The sequence below is a fragment of the Mustela nigripes genome, chromosome 5, assembly GCF_022355385.1.
Source record: "Mustela nigripes isolate SB6536 chromosome 5, MUSNIG.SB6536, whole genome shotgun sequence".
Lineage (NCBI taxonomy): Eukaryota > Metazoa > Chordata > Mammalia > Carnivora > Mustelidae > Mustela > Mustela nigripes.
The window spans coordinates 128,459,335-128,473,055 of NC_081561.1; the positions used below are offsets into that span (position 1 = coordinate 128,459,335).

At 38.4% G+C, this 13,721-nt stretch overlaps 1 protein-coding gene across 2 annotated transcripts in view; it reads right to left on the bottom strand.

The window, feature by feature from the left end:
• CDK19 (cyclin dependent kinase 19) overlaps nt 1-13,721 on the bottom strand; it is a 168,223-nt gene that overhangs the window by 13,751 nt on the left and 140,751 nt on the right. For both annotated transcript variants that reach the window (XM_059401207.1, XM_059401208.1), the window contains 4 exons: nt 11,774-11,831; nt 6,728-6,859; nt 2,494-2,637; nt 2,256-2,325 (listed from right to left, as the gene is read on the bottom strand). In XM_059401207.1, the coding sequence (XP_059257190.1) occupies nt 2,256-2,325; nt 2,494-2,637; nt 6,728-6,859; nt 11,774-11,831 (404 nt within the window). The remainder of the gene's footprint in view (nt 1-2,255; nt 2,326-2,493; nt 2,638-6,727; nt 6,860-11,773; nt 11,832-13,721) is intronic.

The window sequence follows — 13,721 nt, forward strand, 5'->3', positions numbered from 1 at the left end:
TATTAACTCCAGATTCTAAGTTATTTGTTTCTATCAACATATCGGGCCATGCTTACTGGAACATTCAACTTGGAAGTCAGCTTAGAGAATTCCTTTTAGTTCCACTTTCACCTTGCCTTCTACTGAGCTAATAACCCTGGATAGATTACAGAAAGTCCTATTCACTATCCTTCTCAATTCACCGAAGAGTAATTTTTTTGGTTCTTTTCATCTGAAAGCAAGTTATATTACTTTTTATGTCATTTCAAGTCATGTTTTCTGGAATTTTAAAATTATATTTTACTTCAGTGACTCGTATGTACTCCATTAGATTTAGCTAATTTTTAATATATTCCTTTCATCTTATGTATCAGCAGTCTGCTTTCACTGGGGCAGAACCATTTGCCTTAGACATATGGGCTCTTATCACTGAGCTTTTCCTATTACTTTTCCAACTGAATTTCATTTATCTTTTAAAACTTCTCTCCTTTTATTTCTGGTGACTGTAAACACTATCATTTTATGTGAAAATTTTCCTTTGGTCTTTAAACCCTAAGATAAATGTTAAGTGCTTACATTAATTTTCTCCATCTTTGATGCTATTAGCATGTCTTCAATTACTTGTGCCACTTCCATTAATACCCATTTGACAAGTAACTAATGAGCATGGACTATATGCCAGGCTCTGGGGATACATATAACAGTGTATAGAGTAGACACAACCCATATCATCTAGAGGGAAAGGCAGGTAAGCATTGAAAAGTGAACTGTAGGGCAAAGTCATCAGTGCTGAGAGAAGCAGCAAGGATGCTACGGGAGTACCAAGGGGAAGTACCTAACTCAGACACAGAAGGTCAAGGGAGACCTCCGCAGGCAAGTGATGCCTAAGCCAAGACCTAAAGGATAAGGAGAAAGGAAAAACAGGAGTTAATCCGAGGAGTTAAAATGAGTGGGAGGAAAGTACATTCTAGACTGAAGGAACAGCATGTATAAAAACCCAGAGGTCAAAAAAAAGCTCTGGGTTTTTCAGATTCTTAAAGAAATTAATGATATCCAGGTTACAGAATACAAAGTGGACAGTGGTTTAGTAGATGGATTAAGCGATCCTTAAGAATTGAGAGCAGCGGTGAATTAAGAGCAACTAGGAGACCAACACGATCCAATTTGCTTTTGGCAATGACTGTAGTTTAGACAATGAGTTGGAATAAAGATTGGAGGTAGAAATACCACTTGGAAGGCCACAGCAGATCCCAAGTGAGAGACGGGGGTGGTCCGTCGATTGGGAGAGAATGGGGTAAGAAAAGGATCAGGGATATCTCAGGTCTTGGGCTTCGACAACTGGGTGAATCATGGAGTCATTTCCTAAGATAGGAAATACAGTGGGAGGACAGTGTGGGAGGAGAGAGGATGAGTTCAATTTTGGACATGTAACTGAAGTATTTATGGAACATTCAAGTTGGGATTCCATAAGGCAATTAGACGTGGGTCTGGAACTTGGAAAAGAGATCTGACTCGGATGCATAAACTGGGAGTTATCAGCATAATCAATGGTAAATTGTGGCCAATAAAATCAGAGAAACTGCGCGAGGAAAATGTCTAGAGTGAAAAGAGAGCCCAAGAAAGAGCCTTGGGCAATACACGTGCTATCTTTAGGAGAAAGATAGAGGAAAAGCACCCCACCAGGACCATGTACAAGAACCACCAAAAATGAGGACTGCCATTTCCTGCTTTGCTTTATCAGGTCTGCTTTTGTTCCTACAAGCCATCCTGTCCTGAAATCTTCCTATTCAGTTCAGAGAATCTCTTTCGCCTTTTCCTCTAGGCATGTGCATTGATAACAAACTCCTCTTATGTCACCTTTATTCTCTCATTTCTGCTCAGTATACACCAGTGTGTTCTACTTAGCTTCTGGGCCATGCGTTTGTCCTTCTGCTATCCTTCCTGGTTGCCTCACCCAACATTTCGGTCACAGTCATTATTCAGATAAAGATAAAATCACAGTTGCGGCCTTGAACTCAACCCTCATTACGCTAAAATAGGAGAGATGTTTAAACACTATATTGACCCTTAAAATTCTTAAAGGTTTGTAAAATACTACAGCCTAAGCCTGACATGTATATTTGCAACATCTGGGAAATCACCTTTCAATCAAAAGCATAATTAATATATTAAAATCTAAAATTCTGGTTTAAATGCTAATCTATCTGTTTTTTAAAAGGATCAATTTAAATATTCCCACTGAAATTACTACTTATATTTAATATGAAATTACTTACGTTGTTCTTCTAAAGTCTTTCTGAAGTGTGGGGTATTCTGGCATCTTTCTAATATCTTCCCAATCTTTATCTTACAAAAAAAATATCAAATATTACTATAGAACATAAGGTTACTTACATAAAATAATCTACTTATTTCAGTTTAAAAAATACATAAAAATACTCAAAATATGCTTTTGAAAAGGAATTAGTTATGAAATATGACTCTAATATTATTTTGAAAAGAAAAATAAATTACCTGCAGGAAACCCCATGACACTAAATATCCGATCTAGTTGATCATGATGAAAGGGATTGCTTGTTTTTATATCTTCCTGACGACAGTGAAAAATAGGTTCTGAAGTCAACAATTCAGCAAATATGCAACCTATTGCCCATATATCTATGAAAGCAGGAAAACATTTATTATATTTCTTGGGTTATAATTCCCGAGTATAATCACAACCTACATATAAAAATACTTTTCAGCGATGGAATATACACAGTTTGACAACTATATTAAATATATATATACATATGTATATGACATGAAATAGCTGTATCATCACATAACAGATTAAAAGCCAAATAAAAAACATTTACTTATAAATTTCCTAAAGAAGATACACTTGGGAAACTCAATTTACATTTAGGCAAAAGCTTTTCTAACAACTATTAATAATGTAGTCACTAAAGCATTCAACTGATCATCTAGTGCAGGGTTACTCATGATCTGATAGACTAAAACAATATCAGCATCAGGTTTAGTGATATATTCCTTTTTAAAAATATATTCCTTTAAAACAATCAAATGATTAACGATAGAGCATAATTTCTGATTTGTGAGTAGAGACAATACAGACCATAAAAAATGATTTGGAAAAACTCAACTTTTGTATGAAAGACTACCAACTTCAACATTTTCAACAAATTGTAAGATCTAGAAGCTGATAAACACAAGTATCGACGGATATAACATGACACCCATAGAGATCGATTTTATTTGAATATATTCACTTGGATTAAGCTGCTCCAACCCTCCAGGACAAAGTTAGGCATAAGTTTAACTATTTTAAATCACCAGTTACAGATTGTTCTATTCGGATTTTACATGTTGGAAACTGTAATTTCAATTCTGACTATAATATATTCACAACGTTTTGCCAAATATACAAGCGAATTAATTTCTGTAAGATATATATTCATACTTGACCACTTAAATAAATGCTATTTACTATTTTTTTAAATGCACAGACCACGGTATAGGATAGAAAAGCACAGTGTTCTATAGCCTACTAAACGTGGGAATCACATTCTGTAGAGAAGCTAAATAAGAAAAAAGTCCATTAGCTAGAATTAAAGTTGGTATGCTATTTCATAAAACAAACTGCCAAATGAAAAAAAAAACCCCACAGAGTAATGTCTTACACAGCTGACCCCATTCAGGAGCAGCTTCCTTTCATGTAAGGTAGACTTCTGGATAACGGAAACATACCCCTTCAATAATCGTTTTTTATTACACTATTACCTGCCATCTTAAGAGGCTATAAAATATAATTTAATCTTTCTTAATGACTCAGAAGAGTCCTCCTAAATATCCATCATGAAAGCGTAGAGTAATAGTACTCGTCAGTGTCTACTTTTAAATTGTTCTCTCTCTCCCACATCGCTTTGTTGTCACTCTTGCCCCCGAGGCAGCTGCCTCTGACACAGTCCCATGTCTCTGCCTGCTGGCTGCCTCTGCTATGCAGTCAACTGGGACTGGTACTGCATGTTCCTGGTCATGCCAGTTTCTGGGTTGCCTTCCATGTAAAGGACGGAAGCCAGAATCTAGATTCCCCTGAGAACTGCTAAGAGAAGGAACCTCAGGGTAGCAGGTAATGTTGAGTTCTAGGGTTTCTTGCTTCATATTAGCCTCTAATTTTAAATGGTCATCTGGCTCTTGTATCATCTATAACATTTCTCAGCTCTCCCTCCTTTGTCAATGACTTATTCCTCCCTCCCTCTACACACACACACACACACACACTTGTTGTCACTCCCCTCCCCCTCTAAATGTTACTCCATAAAACTTCACTGATATCAAATCATCAAACTCTTATAGTCCTGAATAGAAATAATACTCCTTTCTGACATGAACCAGGTATGGAGGAGAGTAAGAACAAGTGAATGCATACATATTTATTATATTTCTAATGTCTGCTATATTTGAAATCTAAAAATAACTGATTTGGGGATTATATTTTTATCTTTTTTCCTAATGTCTATCCAGAATGGATAATAGCAACTTGACTAAAATTGGAAGCTAGTGATTATACTTTTAATCTTTATCTGTAAGTTGCAAACTGGTTTAAATTCAATTTCGGTTGTCCTTGCTCTAAGGAAACAGGAAATACAGTTGATTTCCAATTCATACTCAATTATCTTTATTTCCCCCCAACAAAACATCCAGTTTTATTTCAAGAGTAGAACAGTTCATCAGAAAATATTCATAGAACTGTGCTTCTCAAAGTGTGGACAAAGTGTATGGACCACATACACAGAATCATATAATGGCACTAATCAAAAATGGGACTTATTGGGGCACCTGGGTGGCTCAGTGGGTTAAGCCGCTGCCTTCGGCTCAGGTCATGATCTCAGGGTCCTGGGATCGAGTCCCACATCGGGCTCTCTGCTGAGCAGGGAGCCTGCTTCCTTCTCTCACTCTCTCTCTGCCTGCCTCTCTGCCTACTTGTGATCTCTGTCTGTCAAATAAATAAAATCTTTAAAAAAATATATTTAAAATAATTTAAAAAAAAATGGGACTTACTACCATGGGTTTGCTCTATAAAAATCTCTGAGAGTAGGACAGACTTTGGTGGGGAGTCATTTAGTTCAATGGAAGGTTTGGGCAGAATGTGCCTTTTCTTACTGTCCTTCACACTTCTCCTCTTCACTGTTCATGACTGAGAGATCTAACAGAAGATATAGACATAATTCTAAAAGTTGCAAAGATACAGTTCCCCAGTGAAAATCACTCACTAGAATGTAAGCAAAGTCGGGTTCTGATTTTAACCCCTCCCTTGAGAGTGTTCCATTCCTTCCCTTTGCTTGTGTGGTTCTCCCCCCTCTGGCCTTCACAGACAGCTGCCATGGGCCGGCCCGACACCAAGAGCATGGCCTTGGCGGCCTCTGAATGGGCCTTACTCTGGGCTCAGCTGCTCACAAAAGGGCTGAGGGTTGGTCTCACACTCCCCTACTGTCAAACACTCATAGGCTTTTTCACGAATCTAATAAAATCTTTCAGCAATATTCATAAAGTATAACAAAATGCCAGCACCATCCCGGCATCTCAATCCTTGGACAAAGGATAAACGTGTGCTGGGCGTCAGAATTCTGCAGAAATCAAATCTCCTGATGAACAAGGTCATCACTGTAGTTTAATCTTTGTTACTCCTTTTGCCCACAAATAGGTTCATTATCGGTCTAATCTTTTTCAAAGAACTACCTTTGTCGTTCTTTGCATGCCATCAGGCTTTTTATAAATTTAACAGAGAGGCTTGTGCTCATCTATTTTTCATAATTTTATACTTTTATAGTGCCTTAACCAAAGCAGCTAAACATAGTAAAAAATGATACTAGTCTAATACCAGTAAATGGAAAATTCAACAAAAGGGAAATTTCAAGAAATACAACCTGGCAGATTTCGGTACCTTATAGAACTAGCCCATCACAGTGAGAGAACTATCTACCCTTCTCTGTCCTCTCTTTTTAACCTCATTTACAGAAATCTCGAGGTTTGAGGCGAGCTCTCTCTTCCTGACTTCCCCCAGTTCACAGCTGGGCCCTCCCGTGGACACTGGAGTGATCGGTTAGCAAAATCCCTGCTGTGGCTGTTCGGGAGCAGATTTTAAATCCTACAGAGAGTGTGTTTGTAACAGGTTTTCTTACTCCATTTTTTCACTTAGTGAAATGGCAAGACGCTGAGCACAGCTAATGCACCCAGACTCTATTTCCTGCTGTAATGGGGAAACCGCCATTCTGATAACGGTAATGGCAGGAGAGAAAAATTAGTCGCATTATTTCTTGTTGAGGGAAGGACTGACTGACTGACTTTTCCCCAGACAGAAGGGGTTCTCTTCCACACCATACTCGGCCTGGTTTCTGTTTTTCCTTCTGTGGAGAAAACAATTCTAAACCTTTCTCCAGTTCTTCTGATCAATGGTAGGTAAGTGCAAATAAAATTAGCACGTTATCATCTCCATAGCAACTCAACAGGATCAGATAACTCTATTCTCTAACAGAAAATGCTTTCTTCTTTTTAAAGAACCATTTCTCCTATAAAGTTAAAAATCCTAATCTACCAGAATATAATATCTAGGAATACAGAAGACAACGGGACTTTTGAAAGAAGTATAAAAGTGGTTTTTAGAAAGCAGCTTCCTTATTATTATACCATTTGGTGTTCATGATAATTCGATGCTGCGACAGTACACCATTTTAGACTAACTTACCAATGGCCTTTGTATAATGCCTTGCACCAAGCAGAAGTTCAGGAGCCCGATACCAAAAAGTCACAACTACTGGATCCAAATCTGCCAGTGGCTTTAGAGGAGAATTGAATAATCTGGCAAAACCCATGTCAGCTAAAAAAAAATGAAACAAATTAAGATAAAACTCAGTTTGGCATGCTACTAGAACCATGCAAGGTTGAGGACAACAGCCACTAGCCTTATAAAGCAATCCTTTTCCTCCCTTTTCAACCAGGGGTCTGCACCAGGCACCAGATCCCCCCTTCGGAGGTAGATATTACTACTGTGCCTATTTTACTGAAAAGGAAACTTAGGCTTAAAGATAGTCTGACTTGCCCAAGGTCATAGAGCTAGTAAATGACACAGAGTCATAATGAGAAGCCAGGTCTGACTTCAGACCCCTGGCTTTCAGAAACACTGCAATAATCTTAAATTATTTTATAAAATTAAAATAGTCTACAAGTTTCCGGGATTAATTACGACCCCTGTATGCCTGTGCATCTAAAGACTGACTGTATCTTAGTTTGGTGTGAGTTGGAGTTGTTTCGTGGACACATGAAAGCCAATTTGCACACATTTCTTCCCAATTCTGAATTCACTGATGTCATGCTGGTGACTGGAAATTGGCTATGATGGAATATTTGCATCCTGAAAAACAGCAAATGCTACAAACTGGGGCTTTTTAACCTCAGAGAGTCACTGCTGTATAATTACTAGCACATCATAAACATGTTTCCAAGAACATTCCACACAATATGTAAGACATAATCCTATAATTCAGGATTTAACAAAGGTCTATATCAAAGCTAACAGATTTAGATTAGAGATGTACACAAATAGTAGAAAGAATAGTTATTACCATAATAAGTTCCTGGAGACTATTTAATTTTCTTAAGATTTCTAAAGAACAAATACCTTTTATCTATCAAGCACTTTAGAGTTTAAAGATGGTTTTCACACATATCATCTGTCACTTCATCTGATCCTCATACGAAAGCTGGCTTAGTATTTTGTTCACCACCTCTGAGATAAAGACTCTAAAGCCCATGCATGGCAATGAAATGACTTGCCCCAGGTCACAGGGATAGACAGTAAAAATGTACTCAAAACCATGTTATAATTTAGCACCTGTATTCTTAATCACTGATCTGACATCCAACAGACACGCCCATGTCACAAAGGTAAAATCATGAGAATAAAAGACCTCTATGACTTGAAATACATAATACACACAGTATATTTTGATTGTGTAAGAAATAATGTACATTCTGTAATAGCACATTAAGGTTTCAACTATAGAGAATCATTTAATCTAAAACTGACATGCTATGATATACATTACAATTTTAACTTAGAGTGATTTTGTTTTTTTGGAGTTTGAATAGTTTACAAGGCTTTCTGAAGATGCTTTGGAGAACACAGGTCATAAAACAGAAAGCTATCCAAGGAAGACTATGCTATGCCTGCTCTTTCTTAACTAAATTGCCCTAGAGCAAACAAAAACATTCAAAATCATTCTACCAATATTACACCTACTTAAAGCACCGCTTTATGTATTTAATAGATGCTGATTGTTACTGATGGCAAAGTTATATGAAAACCATGTATTTTTAAGTAAAAGCTGTATTTCTCCCCTTATTCTCTACCTTCTTAGTTTTAGACAAGCCTCATCGATTCGCTGCCAGATGAGATTAAGTCCAAAGGAAACAATAAGCATTTTTCAAAAATAATTTTTGTTTATCGTTTGAACTTTAAAGGAGTTTCAAACCCTTTCAAATAATCAGTACTTTAGGGGTGCCTGGGTGGCTCAGTGGGTTAAGCCTCTGCCTTCGGCTCAGGTCATGATCTCAGGGTCCTGGGATCGAGCCCCGCATCGGGCTCTCTGGTCTGCAGGGAGTCTGCTTCCCTTCCTCTCTCTGCCTGCTTCCCTGCCTACTTGTGATCTCTCTCTGTGTATCAAATAAAATCTTAAAAAAAAATAATAATAATAATAATAAGGACTTTAGACATAAGTAACCAGCCCAAATGTTACTAACAGTTGTTTTCCTAAAATTAGATATGAGTGAAACTGTCCAATTCAATGGACTGCAGAAATAACATTCTGGTTTGAGTGCTAATTAGATAGTATCAAATGAAGGAGAAAAACAGGAAAAGGCAGTGTCTATCACTAAGGGACTTACAGGAGGCTGAGGTGACAAAATACACGGAGTAGATAAAAACAAAAAAGGGTAAGGGCTGTAAAGCTAAAAGGCAAGTTGCCGTGGCTTCTACTAGACTCGATGTCCTTTGAGGGGAGGGCTCATATCTCCTTCCTGGCTTTAATTGGAACAGTGTTTGGCAAACCTCTGCAGAGCTGGACTACATTGAACGTGGGACTTGAGCTGTATTTCTAAAGGGTGAGCCACTGTGAACAGTAAAGGGAGCGAGCAAGCATTTCAGGTGAGGCCTGAAGTCTTTAGGCTGTTGGGGCAGGGGCAGCTGAGGTACAGCAAAGGGGCCCCTGCATTTTCCATTTGCACTTTTATTTTCAAATCCTTTTCAAAAAAGGACTATGTTAAAATGTTAAGCATAGGCATCCATTTCTAAATAAAATTTAGAAACAATTAAATCAACCAGATTGTTGACTGGACTGTTGGCACTGCTTATTGCTTATTTTAACCCTGACTTTATCCCTAATCTTGGATAGAATTACAATCCTAGAACTCTTAACAGGAGGGCAGCTGATGGGCCTGGCTGGAGCCCAGAGTTTATGCTGCAGAGAACTAGAGAACCCTGGGGGTAGCAAGAAGACAGCAAGGGCTACTGACGAGGGGGAATGAGACAATTGATACAAACCAGGGAGAGCACAGGGTGGAGATGATGAATTTGGTTTGAAACAAAGGAGGAGAGGTTACCAGCAACAAATAAAAGTAAAGATAAAATCAAACTAAGGATTTCGGCTAGGGTGAGAGAAGAGAATCTGAGATTCAGATTGTAAAACGATTTTTAGAGAATCCATGATTTTAAGGGCACAACTTAGCAGTTCCTTAAAGAAGTAATGGTAGAGGGAGGCCATGCCCCAAGCCAGTGCCTAGGGGATCTTGAAGCAAAGGCTAATAGGAGTAAAAATGAGTAATAAATAAAGTGCAGAAGAAAAAGCAAAAAGAGTAAATAGAAACAGACCAAGGGGAAAGACAGTCCTGAAGTCAGACTAGTCAGAGGAAGGAATGACTAAGGCGATACAGGAAAATGGTGACTCACTATGGGTCTCTGGCTCTGGTGAGACAGAGGTCATAGGTGACTGTTGGGAGAGCAGTTTCGACAGAGGGATGGAATTAGAGGACAGATTATAACAAATTAGGGTGAGTAGAACCCATGGGTGAACACTGTGTGTTCTAGAAGTAGAGGAACAAGGGGGAGAAAAATGAACACATGGTAGAGAAAACACAATGGATATGAGAAGATTTATTCTAGCATTGGGAATAGGGTTATCAATGTTTAAATGTGATGAGGAGAAACCTGGGAAGCGGAGAGTGGAGACACAGCAGTATGAGAACTTAACTACAGCAGGAAGATATTTAGAACCTGGGGGTGGGAAGGGGAGGTCACCAGCCTGCACTCAGGAGGGGAGAGTCACTCTGTTGGAGACCCTCTCAAAGGCAGTGCGGTACTGACAGAACGTGGGTGGCGAAGGTACAGCAGACATCTTTGATATGGCTGGGCAGCAGCGCTGGTAGGGAAAGAGACGCCAGACGTGGAATTTACGTTTTCAGAGACGCTGTGTAGGCTGCAACCTCTCTAAAGCCAGCTCCCCTACTTGCTCACGTCCACCAGGCGGGGGGTTGAGTCAAGTAAGTGAGGTAACATGTGACGGCATTTACCAATGGACAGTGAACTGTCTACGTGACAGTCCCTCACAGGGAAGGCTACCATCACTACCCTTTCCCTTTCACCAATGTCTAGCAAAAAGTAGGGACTTGAGTGCCTACAAGAATAAAGTGTGAGCATGAAACAGGAGCAAGTGAGAAGTGGTGGAAAGGGGGTGGGAGTGGTGGAAGGGGGTACGGGAAGGAAAGCAGCTACTTGGTTCTTAGTGACCACAGACAATGTTTTTTAGGACTGTGAATCTCAGTAAACTCAGCGTAGAGGTATAAAGAAAGGGAAGGTGGTTTAAAACAGCTTTCTCTGGAATTGGGCTAGCAAACTAATTGAAGAAGTAGAAAACCAAGAAGCAGGCAGGCTCAGTTGCAGGAGGACAGGATGGATAGGTAGCAGGTCAAGTTAGCACGATTTCCCATCACCCCTAGTATGATATATTGGGACAGCCAAGAAAGCAAGTTGATGAAACAAAATTTCCTTTAAAATCTTTCTAAACACCATTGAACATTTAACAAATGTAATTTCTATTTAAAAAAAAATCAGAATAAAGCATTTCTTTAGCTCATTTTTCCCCCCAATATGTCATGGGTATGAGTGATGCCAATTTCTCTTAGAACAACCTTCAGGGTTGCAAAGGAAATTTTAATATATAGATAGGATTCTTGCTGGTGCCTTAACCTAAGACCACCACCAAGTAAGACAGTCTATAATGATATGTATTCATTTGGAAAAAATGTGTTGGTACCTGGCCCAGGGATGCAGGGGGCAGGGGACAGGTATCTGGGAAGATTGTGTATTAGGTCAGGTGGCAGAGAGGCATTCAGGAAAAGAACACTGGTGAAGGTGAGACAAAAGCAAGACTTAGCAGATTATGTTTAGGGTAATGTGCAGAACAGTAATCACAGCATAAACAAGCTTAGGTACTGTATGGTTATGAAGTTTTCGTTTCGGGCTTGCTTGCCTGAGCTTAGAATCACAGAATCTTCTTTGGGGAATAAACCTAAAAAGAGTTTTATAAATTATTTCTCTACATTCCCCAACATATTTCCTAAAAATATAATGAGGAAATCATGTGAAAATTAGCTACTTAAACAAGAGTCTTAAAAAGGGGACACCACCTTTGCAGCCACTACAGTATCTTAAGAAATTATTTTAGAAATAATTACCTACCTATTTTGACTCTCCCCCTTTCAGGACCTTCTCCCATTACTAGGATATTTGCTGGTTTCTAGAAATAAAAATAGAGCATTCAAATTACTATGTTTATTCTTTTGACATGCTCTAAAATGGAAAGAAGTTCTTAAGATATGAAAATACCATTTCTATATTTGCATCAAAACCGTAAGAGAATATTAAGTACCCTCTATAATAAAAGCATTTGACATACTTGAAGTTAGCACTAAACTTCTATAAACATCACTGCTTTGAAAACATCTTATTTTCAAAATTATATCATACAACTAACTATAAAGAAATTGAAGCTATCATTTCTGTTTACTCCATGGAAGTAACAAGTAATAATAATTTTTTAAAAACCTATACATACTATAAATTACTGCCCATAACTAAGAGTTTTTGTGGTTGAAAATTTTTATGTAAAATTTCCACCCACAACATCACTGCCTTCATTTAAATGATTCAAATGGAATATTCCTTGCTCGATATTTCTAAACTACTATAGGGAAGCATGATCAACATTCACGAGACTCCATTAAAATCCGTACGCAAAGTGAGAAATTCCAAATAGAATTTCAAGATGTAAGAAAATAAAAACCAGGGCTAATACAGAGCTCTATAAAGAAAAGAATGAGCTGCAAATGTATACACTGTTTTTTAAGTCATCCTCATTTGTAAATCTTTGGAAACAGAGGAACTGTGGAAACAGGCTTTTGGGCAAGTCAGTCCCCTCTGAGAAAATAATGATTTTCTCATAGGGAGAAAATTTATGATTCATTCGTTCAATCAATGAATATATTTTTAACATCTTCTAGGGAGAAAAAAAACATATTAACAATTAAAAGGAAACACAAGCGCAATGATGAACCAAATTTGTAACCTCCAAATGCTCATTACATAAGTAGAAAGAAAAAAGAGCTCTGTATCTTAAAAGCTAATGTCATTTATGAGTTACAGACAGAAGTGAGGTCTTGGGTTAGAGGTTAAACCAGATTACTTTAAATCCCCTCCAATTTGCTGGCTCTTTTCAAAGTTTCAAGGAAAACAATAAGCACTTAAAAAAAAAAAAAAAAACCAGCTCAAAGTCGGAAGTGATTAACCAGAGTTTCCATTGTTGAGGGAAATATTCATTGGAGGTGAGGGCAAGGGTGCTTTCCATTATCCAGATCCCGAAAAATGAACAGGAACTAGCATGGTAGAGTAGAAGGGTAAGAGAGGGCAGGAGGGGAAAAGACTATGAATGACGTAGGCTTAGGAGACGGTAACCTGGACAGAACTCTGTACAGAAACCAGAGGACTCATGTTGGGGGTAGTAAAGCGAACCTAGACTTGGGACAGTCTTAAATGCCAGGTGAAGTAATCCGACCTTTATGTGACAGGAGTGAGGTGACAGGAAAGGGGGCATTATCAGAACTAGGCTATGTCCAAGGTCTTCTCGGCTGAAACAGAGTACGGGGTGTGGAGCTCAGGAGTAACACTGTGAAGGAGAAATTAGCAGGACTTTGCATCTAGTTGAAGTCAGAAGACTAAGACAAAGGGTGATAAAAAAAACTTTCAGCAAGGTTTTGAGTTTTTGCAACTGAAAGGATGATGGTGCCTTTATTACGGAAAAGTTATGAGAGGCCCTAGTCAGGGAGGGGAAAACAATGTGAGATGCCGAAGTCCCCTTAGCCAGGGAAATGGAAATAGGAAGGTTTGGATTTGAAAGTCATTGTCACTGAAGTATGATGACTGAAGACGACATGAGACAAAATTAGTTTATCACAGCCAAAAGAGAAAAGAGCACTAGACAAAACCCAAACCCGCAAGGTTCAAGTCTGACAACAACTTATCAACGATCCATTATAGATAAAACACAGTACCGCAGACTTTCTGGGAAGAAAGAAAAATAAAACATGACGCTCTTAATTTCAAATAGCTTTCAAATCTAGTAGGGAAAGAC